We start from the raw sequence: 21,490 nt of genomic DNA on the forward strand, positions 1-21,490 counted from the left end.
TTGGTATAGTCTCAGTCTTCCTAAATTTGCTAAGAATTGTTTGTAGCTGACATATAATCCATCTTGGAGGATGTTCCATGTGTATTTGCCAAGAATGTGTATTCTGCTGCTGTTGGATGGAATGTTCTGTATATGTTTGTTAAATCCATTTGATTATAGTCTTTATTTATTTATTTATTTATTTATTTATTAACAACCTAGATTTGAATTTTGGTTTTGGCCTTTACTAGGTGCACAACTTCTTTTTTTAAATTAAAATTTTTTTAGTGTTCCAAGATTTTAGTGTTCCAAGATTCATTGTTTATGCACCACACCCAGTGCTCCATGTAATACATGCATGCCATCTTATTTTTTCTATTTTATACTTCTCCTCTTGGTATTTCCTTTATGAACTGATGATGTTCCCTAGTGCTATGCTTTGATTCCCTTTCTATATCTTTTGTATTTCTACTGTAGGTTTTTGCTTTGTTGTTACCAAGAGGCTTACATAAAATATCTTATAGCTATACCAGTCCTTTTAGAACAGTTAACAACTTAACTTCAATTGCATACAAAAACTCCACACTTTCATTTCTCTCCCTCACATTTTATGTTTTTATATTGTGTATTCATTAGCAAATTATAGGTATTTTTCATCCTATTGTCTTGACTTTTATACTTGAGTTACGTGATCAATACACTATTACAGTATGAGAATATTGTGAATTTGATTTTGTACTTATCTTTTCCATTATGTTTTATATTTTCATAAATTTTCATATTACTAATTAGTGTCCTTTCATTTCAGTTTGAAGAACTCCTTTCAACATTTCTTGTAAGGCAGGTGTTCTGGTGATGAACTCTTTTAGTTTGTATTTTTTGAGAAAGTCTTTATTTCTCCTTCCTTTTTGAAGGATGACTTTTCCAAATAAAATATTCCAGGTTGGCAGTTTTTCCCCCCTGCATTTTGAATAGATCATCCCATTCTCTCCTAGCTTGCTAAATATCTGCTGAGAAAACTGCTGATGGCATTATGAGGGATTCCTTTGCATGTGAGGGTTTTTTCTCTCTCTCTTTTTTTATAATTATCTTTAAAAATTTTAGACAGTTTTATTGTGGTGTGTCTTGGTGAAAATATTTGGATTTGAAATTTTGGTGGAACCTTTGAGCTTTATGAACCTTATGTCCAGCTCTATCCTTAGATTTGGAAAGTTTCTGACCATTCTTACATTAAGTAAACAGTGTGCACTCTTCTTCCTTTCTTATACTTCTGTCAGCCCAGTTAGGGATTCTGAGACTTTCTCAGACCTTTCCTATGGATGTGCTTGCTTCACATTCCTTGTTACTTCTTTGTGGTAAACCTTAAGATTATATGATTCTCTTGATGCTAGAGGCTATATACTGATAGCCCCTATTTGCTTTCCCTAGGTCAGTGCTGAATGCTCAAGTTTGTGTGATTTTTTATAGTTCCACATAGTTGGGCCTGTTTTCTTTGTGCTCACTAGCTAACTGGAAAAGTTTGCTTTGGCCACTTTTGGGAGTATGCACAGGGAGATGTTCATGAGGAGGGGATGTGTGTGTGTGTGTGTGAGGCAGACAGAGTGTTGTGGGTGCCTGTGGGCCAGTTAGGAGGATCTGCCAGGGAGGCATCCCCAGTGGCTTGTGGACGGGTTATAGTTGGAGTTTGTGACAGAGTTGGTAGGATCTGTGTCCTTTAATGCCCTCGCATAGCCCTAGATGCAGTTGTCCAAGCTGCCTCCTCATTGTTCTACTCAGTATTCAGGATAGAGAAAGAAGTGGGTCTCTTTTGCACATATAGAGAAGCTGAGCACTCATCTATTCAACTTTCTCCTATGCAGAAACCATGAACCAAAATGGTCTTTCTTGGCAGTGAGCTCTGCTGCCTTGGGGGAAGTGTGATGTGGGTAAGGTGAAGCTATTTCTCTTACCCTCTTCAGTGTGTATAATCTCAGAGATTTGTCCTAAACCCAGAAACCCAGGTATCCTCTCCAAAAGGCAGCCAGCTTTTCACATATAACAGAAGAGCAGTAATAAAGCCTCTGCAAATTTTTATATCCTTTTGCCTAAAGATGATAGTTTCCTAATGTAAGTTTTAAAATCTCCAATAGATAGGCCACAAAGAGGGCCATAGGCCTATAAAAGTGCAGAAGTAGTTTATGGTGACTGAGAGTTGGAACACATCATTCTCTGGAAGCTTCATGTGACATGGTTACCTGGTAGGTAAATTAGAAGAGGCTTAATCCTCTATCTGGCCCTCTAAAATTTTCTCATCAAAAGCAATTAAAATGTAATGTAATTTCACGACCTCCATTTGTGATGCCTACTCTTAGAAAAATTGAACTTCCTCTCTCCCTTCCCTTCCCACTCCTTCTTATTCTTTCTTTTAAACCCAAGTTTCATAGTATTAAGTTTATACAGATTCATACCATGAGCTGTATCTTAACTATCTTAAAAATATTAGAGTCTCAATTTTCTTACTTTACATATACTTTCATGTTTCATCTAGTTATTTAAATTTCCAGTTGTGCATATACTCTCAAATACTCCTTTTTGAACACTAAAGGAAATTCAAGTATTTCTCTTTTGGTATGTAGAAATCAATCTGAATTAAAATTATGAGTACACAATTTAAGATAGAACTTTAAGAAAACTAAAATTGGAAAACAAAACTATAGAGTCTGTAAGTTGTTTAGTAAATAAGTACACACACATTTGTAATTATTATTGGAATTATATATCAAAACCTAAATTTAGGATGTCACAAATATGCATAGTAGTCTAGGAGAGGACTTCTTTCCTCAGTGCAGAAAACACCAGCTTTATCCAGTGCTAGGAATGGATAAAATTATTCTTAAAAAAATTGTCTATCAGAACATTTTTGGCAACATCTGAAAGTCATTTAAAAAAATGCTTGCAGTGTAACATCATTTGAGTTGAGAATTGATGGTGCATTAACAATAAACATAATAGTAATGGTAGTAAACAATGTTTATCTAATTCTAATAAAACCTTAAACCTTAAAATAAAAACCAATGTTTATCTAATCCTAATAAAAACCTTAAAAACCTTAATAATTAAATTATTAACTTAAGTATAGAAATACATCAAAGCATAGAGTGATTTTCCATCAAATGGAAAATCTTCCATTAAGATTTTCATCCAGAATCGCACAGCTAGAAAATTTAGGAGCTGAAATCAAATCCTGATCATATTTTGATTTGATAAGGAAAATGCTGTAGTTTTACCTATTTCTTACCTGCTCATTTGGTTGAATTTATCTACCAGTTACTCTTAATTCCTTAAGGCTACATGAAGTCAATTACTTAAAAGACTTTTATGAATAGAGTATGTCAACTAATCCTCTAAATATCAACTCCCATAAAACTTTGAGGAGGCACGGAGGTGAACCTGGTACAATTTCTCCAATTGAAAATTTGATCAGTTCCACCCTTCACAGATGGAGACTTGTGACATATCCAATAACACAGAAGAGTGCTAGAAACCATGCATGAAAAAAAAGGAGAGAGAGAGAGAGAGAGAGATACAGACTACTCTTTACAATGGGTTTTACAGATCTTTGTTACTTTAAGACTGAGCCTTGAGTCTTGAGTGGTGTCACCTGAGCTGGGAGCAGTCTCTGATCTTTTGACAAAATTCCAGAAGACTTTGTTCCATAATTTGACCACTAGAGAAGACCTGTGACATTTTTTGTCTTAGACTCTATATACATTAACAAAGAATGATAAGACTCAACTCTTTCTCTTAAGTATGTGGTGGTTGTAGTAATGTACATCAACTTTTCAGCAAGATAAGAAAATGTAATAAAATCACTTATCAGTTTAAATCTGTTCCTGTTGCTGGAAACATCCAGTTTTTCCTACTTCAAATCTATATGCCTCCTACATTCATGAAAAACTTTATAAATATGCCAAGTAAGGTGAAACTAGAGTCAATACCCTCCATATGAGTACCTACTGCCACTCTTAACAAGAGTGGCAGAGCAAGGTTTTTCAGTGTTATCCTGAGAACACTGGCACAAACTTAAACAAGACTCATTTACAAAATACAAGCTAACTCTGGTTTCGATTGGCATTCTTCTTCCTTAAATTATTACTATGATGCAACTAATACTTATTAAAAATTCAACATCACATAGCCTAAAACACTTCATAATTATATTTTTTTCAAAAGGAATACCACTTTTCGAGAAATAATCGCAGAACGTCTCATACATGTGAAAACATGTCAAATTACATATAAAAACAAAAAAAATGTTTTTTATTTGTTGATTTTTTTAAAATTGGAGATGTACCAAGAAAGGGGAAAATGGGCATAAAGGAGGACATTTAGGGTACTTACTTGTTCTAAATGAGCAGTGAAGACCTATAAGATAAGGACAAGTTGATTAGTTAGTTATTTTGAGAAACTAAAAATCTCGTGTCAATAAAATATTTAAACCATTTTTAAAAAGATTTTAATTTATTTATTTGGCAGAGAGAGTCAAATAAAGAAAGCAGGGGGAGTGGCAGACAAAGCAAAAGGGAGAAGCAGGCTCCCTGCTCAGCAGGGAGCCCAATGCTCCATCCCAGGACCCTGGGATCATGACCTGAGCCAAAGGCAGACGCTTAACTAACTGAGCCACCCAGGCGCCCCAATTTTGATTCATATTAAATGTTAAATATATGTAGTAAAATGGAAGATAATCAATGAAAGAACACCTTTGTTTCAGGTGCCTTGAAATAATATATTTAAAACACATTCTAATAATGGCAACTTAACATGGTAGAAGTGTTAAATAAATGTTGGACATTCCAAATATGCATACTTGCACAATCCCTTAATAAGTCTGACCTTTGGGGCTTGAACTTATGACCCTGAGATCAAGACCTGAGTTGACTGAGACACCTGGGTGCCCCATTTCTCACTTTTAATCATGAGAAAATGCTGATGTTTATAATAAATTGTTGAGATACCTATATTTTATTTACGGATTATTTGCTTCTGAAAAGTAATGCATAGATGTGACAACCCTATTGGTAAGTCAGTACAAATAGAGACCTTTGGACCTAATCAGGCTAGCCTGCAGGTGAGGATTTGGCCAGCAAAGTGGTTTACTTGTTTGTTTTTAATTTGAGAAATACTGGACTGAACTGCACTACCAATTCCCGACTCCCCTACATTACCTTACTCCCTGATGTCTTATACTTGCAGCCCCATGAATTTATCTTACTTGCCCAGAACTAGCAGGCAATTAAATAACAAGAGGTTCAGTTGACTAGTTAATATGAGTCCTAAAACAAAGCTCTCAAAGTCATAAGCTCATGGACGCCTGGGTGCCTCAGTTGGTTGAGCATCTGCCTTCGGCTGGGGTCTTGATCCTGGGGTCCTGCGATGTAGCCCCGTATCGGATTTCCTGCCCAAGAGGAGAGCCTGCTTCTTCCCTTCCCTCTGCCCCTAACTCCTGCTCATTCTCTCTCTCTCAAAAAAATAAATAAAATCTTAAAAAAAAGAAAAAAGAAAAAATCACAAGCTCAGTTGATGGAGTGTTTACTCTTTATTCCTCATCTGGCATGAAGGCTTCTTTGTCCACATGAAGAGTTCCTCTGTGGCAATTTCATTCTATTCGCCCTAGATGCCTGAGTGTGGTCTGGCATGCATAACAATGAACAAGAAAACAAATGGGAATCAGCAGAAGCTGTTTGAACAATCAGGTCCCCAGGGTATATATTTTCTATTTTGAGTTACAGATTGAAAAATGAGTCAATGAACATAGCTGATGCAAATCACATTTTTGTTCTTTTGTTTTTGGTGATGGATGAGTCAGTATTTATTAACTAATATTTGTCTTCATCTTTAGTTTCTTTTTTTCTGTTTTACTGAGACATAGTTGATAACATTGTGAAGTTAAACATGTGCAATGTGATCACTATATGTGTGTGTGTGTGTGATTACAACAATATGGTTAGTCAACACATCCATCATCTCACATTTACCATTTTGTCTGTGTGCATGTGTGTGATAACATTTAAGGTCTACTCTCAGCAAATTTCAAGTATACAGTGCAGAATTGTTAATTAGAGTCACCGTGATGTACACTGGATCTTCCCCCCATTCTTTTTCAAAGTATTTATACTAATTGAGGCTCCCTGTTCTCCACCCACCAAATCCACAGGTGGCTGAAACTCCTGGTAATTACGGAAAGACAAGGGCAACGATCTAAATCGAGTCACACAGCCTGCTGTGATTGCTCTTATCACAGTCATCAGGAAATACACATTTTTTTTTCCTGGCCGGGTTTCCCCTTTTGGTAGAACAGACTAGACCGTTTGTCCTCATTTATTGGAACAGGCCCAGTCATGCCCTACACAATTTGTTAACCACACTGATTCTGACCTGAGGCAGCAGGGGAAACAAGAGGCTTGAGAAACCCATGAGCCTGCAAGTCAAGCCACTTTGCATACTTCAAATACTTTCTTTGTCTCTCCCTTAATTTCTGAAACAATTTCCTTCTAAGACGTTCCCCTAGGAGGACACCAATAAGTCCACATGTGGTCTTAGTGCACACAGATTTCCCCTCTTATAATGCCACTGTTAAATAATGTGGTGAGTGCCCCATTGCCAGGGTCAGAGAGAGTGAAGCTTATGTAGATTTAGCGTGACTGAGACCTTACCCCAGCATGGCCCAATTCTCACTACAGTCTTAACACTTCTGCAGACATTCTTGGTTCTGTCTCCTTTCTTTTCTTGTTCTGCCTCACTCTCTGGCTAATGATTATCCATTTTCAAGCATAATGAACTTAATATTAACTTAGTTTAATTAATAATCTAACAGTAATTAAAATAGATAGCTGTCCCTGCTTTTACACACTAGCAGACTGTATAATCCGTATAGTACCATTTGCATTAATAATACTCTAAAACATTACTTATTTTTAAAAAATTACTTATTTAGGTTCTACTTATATGAGGTGTGAATATAAAATAAAAACTATTCTCTAAGTCATAAAAAGCCATCATACGTTAGGTCTATACACCATATACTTCAGCCTCAAAACTTCTACTTTCCATCATTTTTTAATAAAAAGCTGCAATATCCAATGATTTAAAAATATGCACTGTGTATCCTAAAATATTTTACATAAAATTGATAATTTTGGTGTAGGTAACCTATTTAAATGACAAAATTTGACAAACTTCTAGTTTATTTTGACTACCATATTTCTTTCTTACCATGATTAACTTGCTTCCAAAATAAAACCAAGAAAAAACCAAGATAAATAATAGATACCTGGTAAACTACTGGAGACTAATTCATTTTAACAAGACATTAAATATCCTGCTGTGGCATGCTCTTCCGCATTGCCTGCTCTATGGCCCATGGTTAAAAGGTGGATATTCAAAGGGGCCAAATCAAAACAAGATTCAAGAGAAAATATGCTGTCAAGGAAATTTGAAGGGAATTATTGATATAAAAATAATGAGCATTTTCCCCACATATATATGGATCAGGAGAGGAGGACAAGAAACTGATAAAAAAATAAAAAACCTATGAAAATTGATTCCAGTAAAGGTAAGTACCAGAAACAAGGGAAGAGATAACAATTTATTGATATTGGAGTGCTTATTTATGTAAAATAAAATTAGGTATCTCTCACACTATACAAAAAAAAAAAAAGTTCCAAGTGGATTAGTGACCTATGAAATATAAATCTGCCAAACAAAAATAAACACCTCAAAAATGCAAACCATGAAAAACAATAGATAAATATCGCTATTTAAATTTTTGCACAGGGGTGCCTGGGTGGCTCAGATGGTTAAGCGAATGCCTTTAGCTCAGGTCATGATCTCAGGGTTCTGGGGATCAAGCCCTGCTGTCAGCTCTCTGCTCAGTGGGGAGCCTCCCTCTTCCCTGCTCCTCATCCTCACTCGCTCTCTCTTTCTCTCAGGTAAGTAAATAAAATTCTTTAAAAAAAAATTCCTGCACACACAAAAAAAGACATCACAAATACTGTGAAAGAAATGCCACAATCTGGGAGAAAATATTTGCAATGCATAGAACTTACAAAAGATTGGTAATCTGAAAAAGTACTGCAAATCAATAGGAAAAAAGATAAGCAAACCAAAAGAAAAAAAAAAAAGATCCAAGTGTGTAAAAAAGTAATTCCTATTACAGGAAATGTGAACATCCAACAAACAAATAAAAATGTGTTCAACCTCACTAGAAATCTCAGAAATGCAAATTAAAACAATGAGATTTCTTTTAAACATATCAGTTGACAAAAACTGACAATATCAAGATGTGGTAGGTATATAAAGCAATAGCAATATTCATACACTACTGTTGAAACAATAAATTAGTATAACTGATTTGGAGAGCAATGTTACAATATCTCATGATAAGGAAGGTGCTCATACTTTTAGAACTACAATTCCAATAATAGGATTAGCTCCAGAGAACCTCTTCCATATGCATATAAGGAAATATGCATAGAAATATTCCGTTAAGATTGATGATAGAGAAATGTTAATGTATTAGAATTCTCTAGAAAAAGAGAATGAGGGAGAGAGATGGCAGAAGGAGAAGGGGAGGGGAGGGGTGGAGAGATTTTAAGGAAACTGGCTCACATGATTGTAGACACTGGCAAGTCCAAAATCTGTACGGTAGGCCAACAGAGTGGACATCCAGGGAGAAAATGATGCTGCAGTTTGAGTTTGAAAGGAGTATTTGGAAGAATTCTCTTTTCTTTGAGGGTGGTCAGTCATTTTTAGTTAAGGTCTTCAGCTGATAAGATGTGGCCCACCAATGTTATGGAGGGTAATTGGCTTTAGTCAAAGTCTACTTTAAATGTTAATATCATCTAAAAAATGATTCTTCACAGAATCATAATTTTTGACCAACTATCTGGGTACCTCAGCCTACCCAAGTTAACAAAATATTAACTGTCAGCCCATCCAGGGTAGGATAGGTAAACTCATGGTATTATAGTCATAAAACAGAATACTATATATATAACCATAAAAATGTGCAAACTAGAGATACACATATCAACATGGGCAAGGTACGAAAGAAAAAACAGCGAGTGAAAAAAAATTTCAGTTGCTGAAGGTATATATAATATGATGCCATTTATATTGTTTTTAAGCAAATGAAAAGTAATGTTCTATGTTATTTATGGATATTTATATGGAAATATGTATGTATAAATATATATGTACATACATACATAAATATCCACACACACAATGAGAAGAATAATGGCCTCACAAAAATATCCATATTCTAAACCCGTGTTATGTTACATAGCAAGGGAGAGTTAAGTTGCAGATAGAATTAAAGTTAGTTATCAAGTAAAGTTAAAATACGGAGTTTATCCCTGATTATCCAGGATGGCCCAATGTTATCCCCAGGGTCCTTTAAATGTGGGAGAGAATGCAGAATTGGAGTCAGAGATAGAAATGTTACAACGGAAGCATTTGCTAGTTTTCGCGATGGAAAGAAGCTATAAGTCAAGAAATATAGGTGGCCTGTAAGATGGAAAAGGCAAGAAAAAGGATTGTACTCTAGTACAATTGTACTCTAGTGCCTCCAGGAAGAACGAAACTCTTTCAATATCTTGATTTTAATTTGGTATATTAATCTGCTTAGGGTACCATAAGAAAATAGCACAGATTAGAAGGCTTAAACACAGAAATTTATTTTCTCACAGTCTGCAAATTTGGAAGTTCGAGATCCAGATACCAGCATGACTGGTTTCAGGAGAGCTCCCTTTCTGATTTTTAGATGCCCCTTTTGTATGTCCTTGCAAGGTCTTTCCTTGGTTTATGTGCATGAATAGAGGACCCTAATCTTATTAGATCAGGGCCACATCCTTTATGCTCATTTAAACTTAATTAGTTCCTTAGAATGATTAAGTTACATTGGTGTTAGGGCTTCAACACATGAATTTTGTGGAAACATAAACATTTAATTAATGAGACCTAGTAAGACTTATTTCAGACTTCTGACCTCCAGAACTATAAGATAGTAAATTTGTATTGTTTAAAGCCAAAGTTTGTTGTAGCAGCAATGATAGACTGATACAAACTTTGGGATCTAGAAATGGGGTACTACAGCAACATTCCTAAAAATGTAGATGTTTTGGGATTTGGAAATGGGTAGAAGCTGGAAGAATTTTGAGGAGCATGATAGAAAAAGCCAAGATTGCCTTAAGTAGACTGTTCACAGAAATATGGATAAAAGTGACTCTGCTGTCAGTACTCAGAAGGAAGTGAAGAACATGGTAGAGAAAAATGTACTATTTAGAGAACTTATACCTCATCGTGAACAGACTGATGGTAGAAATATGGAATATTTCTATTCAATCTACCCTTTGAATTTATCTGACTTCCTGGAGAATTTCTAAAATCCCTTTTACTTTATCATGTTATCCTTCTACTTCGTGCAATCTACTATTCCAGTGTTTCTACCATATTTTAAAATGTGGCATCAAATTTTTCAACACTATTAAAATTTTGTCTCAACAGAACGTTCCTTTTTCTCTACTGTCTTTTCCAGAATTAAATATGCAGCATTCCTTCAAGTCTCATTGAAATTATAAACTGTGTACAAATGTCAAGACACTTGCTGCAATTCCTGGTGATTTTCTTATTTAAATTTCTAACTTTTCATGTGTGATGATTTTCACTTTATTAATTTTTCATGATAACATATTTTTCTAGTATTTGAACTTAAATGGGTTCTTCAGTGAGTGTGTGGATTTCTGTTCAACTCCTCTTTGCATGTCCTTGAAGAAGGAAAAAGTTGTTTAGATCAGTTGTAGTTTTACTTTGCTTAATCAGAGATCCTGAATCCTATGCAAAGAACAGGGAGAAAGAGTGGAGAGCAGAGAGAAAATCAAAGTAAGATGTAGTTGTCACAGGAATAAGGCCAGCACCTCTAGCCTCATTTGGGGTTGGTTGTGGTACCTGACATCTAACTTGGGTAGCCTTCCCTTTCTCCACCAGGCATAAGTAAAGCCACCAGAAAACAGCCATGCAAGTTCCTTCACTTTACCTGGCATGCTGTCTATACCAACTGCAAAGTTAACACCAGTGATTTGGTTAAACCTCATTATTGGAATCTGGCATGGGGGTGGGGCTGCTTGGGCTAATTAAAGGTGTTCACTCTCCCTGTAGCTCCCTTGCCATCCCAGTGTTCTCAACATTAGGAGCTAGTGGTGGTGTTGGAGTTCTGCTAAAGATGAACAGGAGTCTTTCCCCCAAGTCCTTGTTTCCTAAAAATACTTTTCCTTTGTATGAGTTAAATTGTAGGTTAGACGTCTCCTCTCACTTGATCCAGTCTTTCCCACAAAATAGAGTACATTCCTTTAAGTTTCTGATGGGTAGACATGTTAGTGTCTCAGCAGGGCTGCTCCCCTGCTGAGCTTGCTCTCCAGCCGCTCCCCTGCCACCTCCCGAGCTCCTTGCCATGCTGCAACCACCAAGGTTGGTCTGTTCCCTCCATAGAGGTCGTGAGGACCAAGTGTGGCCTCAGCAAGCTCTGCCCAGACAACTTCTTTGCTTTTAAAATCAGCAGTGGAGCCGCTAACATCGTGGGTCCCACCATGTGCTTCGAAAACCTTGTGATCATGAGTCCTGTGAAAAACAACGTGGGCAGAGGCCTGAACTTTGCCCTGGTGAATGGAACCACAGGAGTGGTGCTGACACAGAAATGTTTCAACATGTACTCTGGAGATGTTACTCTCCTGGTAAAGTTCCTTAAAGAAATCCCAGAGGGCACACTGGTGCTAGTGGCCTCCTATGATGACTCAGGAACCAAAATGAATGATGAGACCAGGAAGCTCCTCACTAACTTGGGCAATTCCTATGCAAAGCAGCTGGGATTCAGAGATAGCTGGTTCTTGTTAGGGGACAAAGACCTCAGGGATAAAAGCCCTTTTGAGCAGTTCTTAAAGAACAACCCAGACACAAACAAATAGGAGGACTGGCCAGAGCTGCTGGAGCTGGAGGGCTGTGTTCCCCAGAAGGTATCTTAGGGCAGCTGCAGGACTGAAGAAGCCCCCTCGCTGTTCTAGAGTCAGCACCAGCTGCGGCTGCAAGAAGGAAACCAGGTGGCCTGTGGAAAGTTCCCTCGGCGGGGAGGGGGGTCTGTGCCCTCTGCACACTTCCCCTTTTCGGAAGCAGCGCCCTTCCAGGGGCGGCCCAGCCCAGGTGGCCTGCCATCAGGGGTCCTTCCGGAGCCTCTGCAGGAAGAAGGAACGGTGTGTTTACCCTCAAGATGACTGGCGGTCACTCCCAAGAAGGACAGACTGCTGCACCTGCGGCCCACCATTAAATTTTATTTTTGCTGATTTTGAAAAAAAAAAAGATTTTAATAAAGATCATCTATGCTTTTGCTCCTTTTAAAGGAGATCTGAAAGCAAAAAGGTGGTAAATGTGTAATGTTCAGAATATCACCTAAATTGACTATTCACAGTTTATTTAAAAATAAAAATCAAATATGCAAATATATAAATAATTTTTAAATCAGTTATTTGATTGTTAGTGTAAATAATCCAACAGACCATTACTGAAGTTTCTACTCAGATGAATATATATGTTCTATTTAACATCTGGGTGATCTCATAACTGTTATGCTCTATGAATGATAAAATAAATACAGGAGTTAACCATTCATTCCATGTGTAAATAATTACTTCAAAAATGATAATGTTTCAGTTTTATAGAGTCTTTGAATGTGTTCTTCTTTATCACATACCTTTTTCCTTGGAAATCATTAAAACATCAATAATTTATTGTCTTGTTAATATGAAAATCTTTTTATAGTAGTAGATTAACTTATAAAAGAAATTACATATACTGTAATTTGCTGAACAAAAACAAATACACATTTTATGTTCCTCGGTAATATGAATATTAAGTATTATTTTAACATAGTTGTAAAGGAAATTGAAATTACATCGATTTTTAACTTATGTGATTATATGGTATTTGCAAAGTAACAGTTTTTACACATGTGAAGTAAACTGGAACTATATTTAATAAAATGTAACTTTTATATTAAATTACTTTAATAAGGCTTTAGTTAATTTTCTATAAAAATTGAAAATAAAAGAAATTACAGTTCAAAACAATTTACCATGGGAAGTTTCATGATTAAATGTAAAAATTCACATGTCCTTTCTCCAAAATACACAAAGAAAAGAACATGTATGAAATAAAAGAAAATGCACAAAAACACTTAAAAGTAAGTGATATAGAAAATAAACTCATAATTCCAAAAGTCATATATAACAGGAACTTCAGGTATCACAGTATAATTCACATATGCCATTAGTTATTTCAACAAAGAAAAAAAAAAACAGCTTTTCTTTTACATAGTCCCAATCAATTCACAGACTTCAAACTTTCTGAGGAGATTTTCATTAATTCACATTACCAGGCTCCTTTTTATTCATTGTTTCCACTCCTTTCAAAAAACATGAAATCCTAGATAAGAACAAAAATATGGAAATGAATTTTCAGCAACAAAGCAGAGATCAGCATCTGGGGAAAGTTGATAGCTTTCCAATACAGTAGCAAGTACATCCTGTAATTCTGTTCATTTACTGATTGCCTGCATGAATTTAATTTATTCTCTGGTAATGTTTCTAAATTTCACTTTTTCTCATGCCACTCAAAATATTTTTCATTTTGATTTTTATTTCTTAACTTTTGGTACTCCTTCTCTAGTAATACACCTTTTCTTAAGACTGGAATTCAAAGTACAACATTCATATTTTTTCAGGAGAATGACAGCCATCTCAGAGGTAGCATGCATCTTAGATTTTTTTTGGCCCAGTTTTATGATTTCTCTTGCAAACTTGTCCACTGCGTTCCCCAGCTTGTCTCACTATATCAGTGTCTCTTCCCTAGGACTTTTATCAAATCCTATGGATTTTCTGTCACATCTATCATTTTCATTATCTGTTCACAAAGAAATAATTTAATCCTTATCATCATTCACTTGCAACTGCAGTATGATAATTTTACCTCTCCTCAATCCATTTCTTATATAGTCACCAGGATTTATCTTTCTGAGATTTGGATTTATAACTATTTTATTTATATCTGGTTTAAAACCAACTAATTAACTAAATAATTTTCAGTATCTTCCCCACATATACAAGAAGTTGTCCAACCTTAATAAGTCCTTTAGAAGAGGCCCAATGTACACCATAGTCATTTCCTAATAAACCCACCACAACTCCCAACCCTGTTTTTCATCTATCCAAACACCTCAGACTGTCGTTTCTTCCTTTTACACCCCATTCCTTTGGTTATAGTGTGTGTATGTCTGGTCAAACAATTTCCTAAGGTTAATTTTACTTTTCCCATGAAATAAACAGTGAAAACAGTTTTTAAACCGAACTGTGGTTATATTAAAACTTTATGTAGAAAATATTGGCCCTATCCCAAATTAGATAGAATAGCAAAGTAAAATCTCAATATCCACTCACCAAGCTTTAATAATTATTAACCTGACCAATCTTGGTTCATTAATCACTCTATCCCCTAGATCCCTCTGCCCTCAACTTCATTATTTAAAAGCAAATCTGTGATATCATACCATTTTATACTGAAACACTTCAGTGTATGCCCCTAAAAATTTGTACTCTTTGGTTTTCATAGCCTAATATCACTAGCATATTTTTAAAAAATAATAATCTAGTAATATCATCAAATAGCCAGTTAGTGTTCAAATTTCTCTGAATTCCTTCTAAATGTCTTTTTATATTCATTTGTTCAAATCAGTATCTAAATACGGTCTACAAACTGCAGAAGTTGAGGTCTCTTAAGTTTCTCTCTCTTTATATTATTTTTTATCTTTTTATTTTATGGACACTTATTTGTTGAAGCAACTGGATACTTTTTCTGTATATTCTCTCACTTTTAAGTTTTTTGGGATTGCATCCCCATGTCAGAGTTTAAGATGTTCATCTAGTGGCTCCAAACCCTGCTTGTTAATTGGAGTCACTTGATAGTTCTAAACAGCTTGCAGGCTTGGTTCCACCTGCAGAGATTTTGACCACTATCTGCAGGCAGTCTTGACACAGGGAGTTTGAAAGCCATCCAGGTATTTCTATTGAGCATATTGGCTTGAAAACTGTTGCTCTGTCCCAGGAGCCCTTGATTTTGGCTGCAGAGTCACTTGGAGGCTATACAAACTTCTAATTCTGAGCCTTTAATTTAGTTAAATTGGGGTACAGCCAATTTAAAGTTTGGGGTTTTTTAAAGTTCCCTAGCTGATTAAATGTGAAGACAAGTTCAGAATCACTGCACTATCCCACATAATTCCTCTCAAATGGCAGTTCTACTTAATGGCTCAATGGGATGTTTACTCTTAACTGCAGTTTGCACTCCTGTATAAGATGATTTAATTTAATAATGAAAGCTGGGCAAAATCTTGTTTGACTGAGTCTATTCCATGCAAGTCCAAATTCAAACTCTTTTTCATAGCACTGACTTCAATTTTTAAATAAAAACCCCAAAGACCAGGGCCCCTCCTTTACACATGAGGTCCTTCTGTTACCATACGAAATTTCATAGACTCCCCAGAGAAACTAGTTACCTGCGAACCCAGAATACCAGAAGATAATGAAATTTCAGGGCTAGAATTAAATGGGCCCCTTGAATAGTACCTATAAATTTCACAAGGTCATTTAAAAATGTACAGTTTACTCAGTCATTTCAGAATGACTAAAGAAATGAATAGATTTAAACCCAAGATTAGCAGAACAGACTTACAATAAGGAAACATGCACCGAGCATCACAGCTTTCATTTTCACATCAAGGTCTAAAGGGAACTGGATACCAAAGTTATCAGCATCTGTAAATGCCTCTCTCACGAGACCAGTCCACTGCTTGGAAATCTTGCCAACCACATTTTCTTCATCAAGAGATTTAATCTAAAGTGAAAAAAAAAAATACAACCTTAAAGAATTCTAGAAAACTAGTAACAAACTAAAAGTTGAAATAAAATGAAATACTCTATCAAAATTATGTGTAATACTTAACTATGAACATTATATCACTATTAAATGCATATAGATTCTTGTATCTACTTTCAGATGCATGAAAAAAGAAACCTGTTTCTTTGCTGCAGAGAACTTACATGAAAGTAGTTTTGCTTAAATATTTAACATTTTCTGTTCTACATTAAAATAATAATAAATAAGTTGATCTAAAACAAAATTTAAGCAGAAAATTTAAAAATATAAAATGTTTCTTTGGTGAAATTTCTAGAAGACCATCAGGTAGGTACTAAATGAGTCCCCCATACTGTAAGAGAAGCACAGAGAGTTTATATAAGCTAAGTGTTTAAATGTAATGGGAGGGTTGGGGCACCTGGGTGGCTCAGTGGATTAAAGCCCCTGCCTTCGGCTCAGGTCATGATCCTAGGGTTCTGGAATTGAGCCCCACATAGGCCTCTCTGCTCAGCGGGGAGCCTGCTTCCCCCCTCTCTGCCTGACTCTGCCTACTTGTCATCTCTGTCTGTCAAATAAATAACTAAAAATCTTAAAAAAAAAGTGATGGGAGGGTTCATTACCACCATTTGTAGAAAAATATGAAATGCAAAGAGCCTGGAAAAGAAGACTGGCAGTTTTGAGTAAAGGAAAATAACCAATAAGTAACTTGATGGGATGCTGCAGGTCAAGGGTTGGGGTAAGACTGAACAGTGGGGTGGATAGACAGTGAACAACAAAAAGAAGAAGGGTGGATGATAAAAAGGGCTCCAAAGTAAAATTTTTCTAATTTTACAATTCTGTCCTGAGGGAAGCCCAGGGCCATTATAAAGAGTTGAACATTTTGTGGCTGGACAAATGCACTCACCAAGTAGGTATGTGGGGGGATGAATGTAACCCACACTTACCATGGTATTTGCATGTAGAGTTATGTCAAACCAGGAAAAGAAGTCCTTTTCAAATGTGCACACAGTACCACAGGTGCTAGCAAACACCCACTGAAGCCCTAGCTCAGGTTGAGAACAGCAAAATAAATATGGGGAAACTAGGTGCCCTGGGTGGCTCAGTTAAGTGTCTGCCTTTGGCTCAGGCCATGATCCCAAGGGTCCTCAGATGGGAGTCCAGCATCAGGCTCCCTGCTCAGCAGAGAGTCTGCTTCTCCCTCTCCCTCTGTTGCTCCCCCTGCTTGTGCTGTCTCTCTCAGTCAAATAAATAAATAAAATCTTTTTAAAAATGTGGGGAAATGAAAAACAGCAGACTCATTTTATTTTGGCTTGGGTTGATAGGTTCTTTACACATGTGAAATAAACTTCTAATTTGACTGTGATAGTACAGATTATTGTTCAGCAAATACTCATGCACTACCCTCCCCCACCAATTGTAAGTAAGCCCAGAATATGTCCCTGTACACTGACAGAGTTGCCCATATGACTTACTTGACTAATGGAATGTTAGTAGATGCGACACGAGTAAAGGCCTTAAACATGGTTAAGTTGTTTGCCCTGGCTCTTGCTCTCCAGTGATCAGCTACTAGAAACACAGGATCCAGGTACTGCAGAATAGAATATTCTGCTACAGCTCCAGAATAGAATATACCTGGAGTGGACCTGAGGGCAACTTACATTCCAAATCAGAGCCATGTAGCTGAGCGTGGGTATACTCCTGGAGACACAACTGACCTGCATATTCATTAGCATGAGAATAAATACCTGTAGTTTTAAGCTACTGAGTTTTAGGGGTTATTTGTTATGCAACATTATTGTGGCTAAACAGACTAAAACAAATTCCTCCTGCATGCCTGCGTTTTTTGTTTTTAAAGGTTTATTTATTTATTTGAAAGAGAGAGCATGAGCAGGAGGGGTAGAGGGAGAGAGAATCTCAAGCAGACTCCACACTGAGCAGGGAGCATGACATGGGGCTGGATCCCAGGACCCTGAGATCATGCCCTGAGCTGAAACCAAGAGTCAGATACTTAACCGACTGCACCACCCAGGTGCCTCTGCATACCTGTGTTTTATACATAAATAGCTGTCATTAGCATTTGAAGCTAGTAATAAAACCTTATATTTATTTTTAAATTTAGTCATTATTAATTTCAGAAGTGTTTTTAAAATAAAATATACAAAAGATAATTTATAAGCCACCATAATCCTACCACTAGATTTAACCAATATTGGCTTTTCTCCTTTTAATTCCAATAGGAAGAAATTTTAAAGTTTACTAAAATTTATGTAAGTAGAACATGTAATTTTTTATGAAAAGGCTCAGAAATGTGGATGATTTATAACTGAAAAGTAAATAGGATTAGATAATTTTTAGCTAAATTCTAGGTATTTAAAAATGGAAAATCTATACAATAAAATGATTGTAACTTCTAGAAATAATGAACTAATATTATATACCTATTCATATATACTGAGAATTGATAGTGGTATTCTGAAAAAAATCTATAGGCTCATCTTATAATATAAATATAAATGCAAAAAATTCAAATAGAACATTAGCACATAAAACCTAGTTTAAGTGTCAAAAGAATGCTGAAAATGTATTTTATTTATTTTCTAATTAAGCATTTATACAACATTTATCATATGCATAATATATAAATGCTTTATAAGTATTAGGTGATTTTTCCCCCTCACAATATCTTTATAAAATATGTACTATTTTTTAATTAATTATTTTTATTGACATATAATGTATTATTTGTCCCAGGGGTACAGGTCTGTGAATCATCAGGCTTACACACTTCACAGCACTCACCATAGCACATGCCTTCCCCCATGTCCATAACCCAACCACCCTCTCCCTCCTCCCCTACCTCCACTAACCCTCGGTCTGTTTGTAAGATTAAGAGTCTCTTATGGTTTGTCTCCCTCCCGATCCCATCTTGTTTCATTTTTTCCTTCCCTACTCCCCAAACCCCCAATTCTGCCTCTCAAATTCCTCATATCAGAGAGATCATATAATTGTCTTTCTCTGATTGACTTCAAAATATGTACTATTATTAAACACAGTTTTCATATAGAAAAACTGAGGCAAGAAAAGTTTAAATAATTTGTCTAAGTTCACACAGATAAGAAGTTGTGAGAAGGATTTCAAACCCAGACACTCTGTTCCAGAGTCTATTCTCATGACAATTGTGATACCCTGCTTTTAGACAGTTAGGTATCAATTCTTAATAAAAATCTACAACAAGGGTCAGCAAACAATGATCAGTGGGCCAAATCTAGCCTACCTGCTTTTTTGTAAAAAAGTCATATTAGGACACAGTTATATGCTGTATTTATATATTGTCTGTAACTATCTTCATGCTATAGTGACAGACTTGAAGAGTTGCATACAATGACCATATGGCCCATAAAGTCTAAAATGTTTTCTATCTCATCTTAAAAATTATTATTATTTTTTTTTTGCTAATTCCTGCTCTCGGTAAAACAGGACTAGAAAAACAACATGAAAAACAACAGTCAATGTCTTTCTAAATTGTGAAACATTGCTGCTATTTCAATTGAAGTCATCAACTTGGTAGGTATTCTCACAATTGGCATTACTATTCAGTTCTGCTGCTAGAATAGACTAGAAAAGAAAATGAGCTAATTGGTAAATAAACATGAGAAGAGTTAAAATGATTTCACTTTGCTCTATAATTTTTAAATAGAAAAATTAAGTATAAATAAGCAAAAATGTTTCTTCAGTTAAATACTTAGTCCAGACAGAAGACTGGATAGAAGGTAAACAAATAGCCTTTTTCAATAAGAATAAGTACCTAATATATCTCTATTCCTTCTTAATAGTGAAAATGCCTCTAAATTAGGAAATTTTTAACAAAAAAAGAAGTTCTATATAAAGAAACCCATATGATCTTATGAAGAATATAAAATTAGATATGAATGAATAAAAAGACCTAACACTTCTGGGATGAGACAGGTTTAGCCTCATAAAAATGTTAATTTTAAAAAATGGTATACAGATTTAATACAATACTAATAGGATTCCAACTTCTGAAAAATTGCCTTGATACTCACAGGAAAGGAAAAATCTGATAGCAGCAAAAAACACAATAAAGAAGAATAATAAGTGGCTCTTTGGCTATGACTTAATATAGAATACATAATTAAGTTGCCATAATTGAATCATAAGGCACTGTTGTAAGAACAGATAATTAGATCAATGAAATGAAAATCTAAAATAGATCCCATCATTTATAGGAATTTATTTATTTATTTATTTATTTATTTGACAGAGATCTCAAGTAGGGGGGAGGCAGGCAGAGAGAGAGAGAGGAAGAAGCAGGCTCCCTGCTGAGCAGAGAGCCTGATGCAGGGCTCGATTCCAGGACATTGGGATCATGACCTGAGCCAAAGACAGAGGCTTTAACACACTGAGCCACCCAGGCACCCCATTTATGGGAATTTAATGTATAGTATTTCAATTCATTAAGGAATGAATACTTCACTTAAATTGTGATGACACAGCTGTCTAGCCATCTGAAGGAAAAGGATGTTTGATCCTATCTTCTATAAGTAAAATTCCTGGTAAGTTAAAGATTTAAATATAAAAAAGATTAAAAAATGAGTAAATAAAATATAAAGTTGGAGATAACTTCATAATCAAGACAGGAGAATGGCAAGATATTAAATATATGTGCCTATATATGATATATATATGTGTGTGTGTATACACACACACACACACACATACATACACATACATAAATATGTGTCACAAAGTGTCATAAGTGTTGATATCTTCATATATGTAATATTCATATATTACATATTATGATATGTAATATGTATGTGTTATATATGTCATATATGTAATATGTAATATCTAAGTGTTGATATCTTCAACATACAAATTATATTTACATACAAATTACATTTATAAATTGACAAGATAAAAGTAAACAATCTAATAAAAATACAGACAATGGATATGAATATGCAATTCAAAGACCACAAACAAAAGTAGCCAGTAAACTTAGGGTAAATTGTTCATAATTCCCATCAGTCAGGGAATTACATATTAGAGATAAACTTCCCCCTCCCACTAGCTGATTTTAGATTTCCTTTTTAGATTGAAGTTTGCAGTTCAAGTTGTATCTGGGTGTCATTCCTTCTTCTTACTCAGAACTCCTTGTACTTTTTGAGTCTGAGAAACCATGGCATCAAGTCTGCATGATTTTTATTCATTTATCCCTTTGAATATTATCTTGGCACATTCTCTGTTTCTGTGACTCCTCTTTGGCACATGCAAGAGTAGTTTATTTTGTTTTCACATTCCTTTAAATATTTTTGGTCCTTTCAAATTTATCTTTTCCTATTCTCCCATTTACTTTCCTCATATAGATCATCCAGTTCATTATTTCCCTCTTCACCTGTATCTAATTTTCAGCTCATCCCAATGTGGGGTTTCAGCTCCACCCTCCAAATGAGATTTCATCAATGAGTGTTCCTTATTTCTGGAATTTCTATTTGGT

The 21,490-nt window shown here is 35.5% G+C and overlaps 1 protein-coding gene and 1 pseudogene across 3 annotated transcripts in view; one reads left to right on the forward strand and one right to left on the reverse strand.

Annotated features, from left to right (window-relative positions):
• Nucleotides 1-9,614: 9,614 nt before the first annotated feature.
• Nucleotides 9,615-21,490, reverse strand: part of PLSCR1 (phospholipid scramblase 1) — a 31,763-nt gene continuing 19,887 nt past the window's right edge. For all 3 annotated transcript variants that reach the window (XM_045088489.1, XM_045088487.1, XM_045088488.1), the window contains 2 exons: nt 15,787-15,948; nt 9,615-13,488 (listed from right to left, as the gene is read on the reverse strand). In XM_045088489.1, coding sequence (XP_044944424.1) covers nt 13,450-13,488; nt 15,787-15,948 — 201 coding nt within the window. In that variant the 3' untranslated portion in view covers nt 9,615-13,449. The remainder of the gene's footprint in view (nt 13,489-15,786; nt 15,949-21,490) is intronic.
• Nucleotides 11,388-12,035, forward strand: LOC123394312 (annotated as a pseudogene).

Source organism: Mustela putorius, unplaced genomic scaffold (genome assembly GCF_011764305.1).
Source record: "Mustela putorius furo isolate JIRA1106 unplaced genomic scaffold, ASM1176430v1.1 tig00003834_pilon_pilon_pilon, whole genome shotgun sequence".
NCBI lineage: Eukaryota > Metazoa > Chordata > Mammalia > Carnivora > Mustelidae > Mustela > Mustela putorius.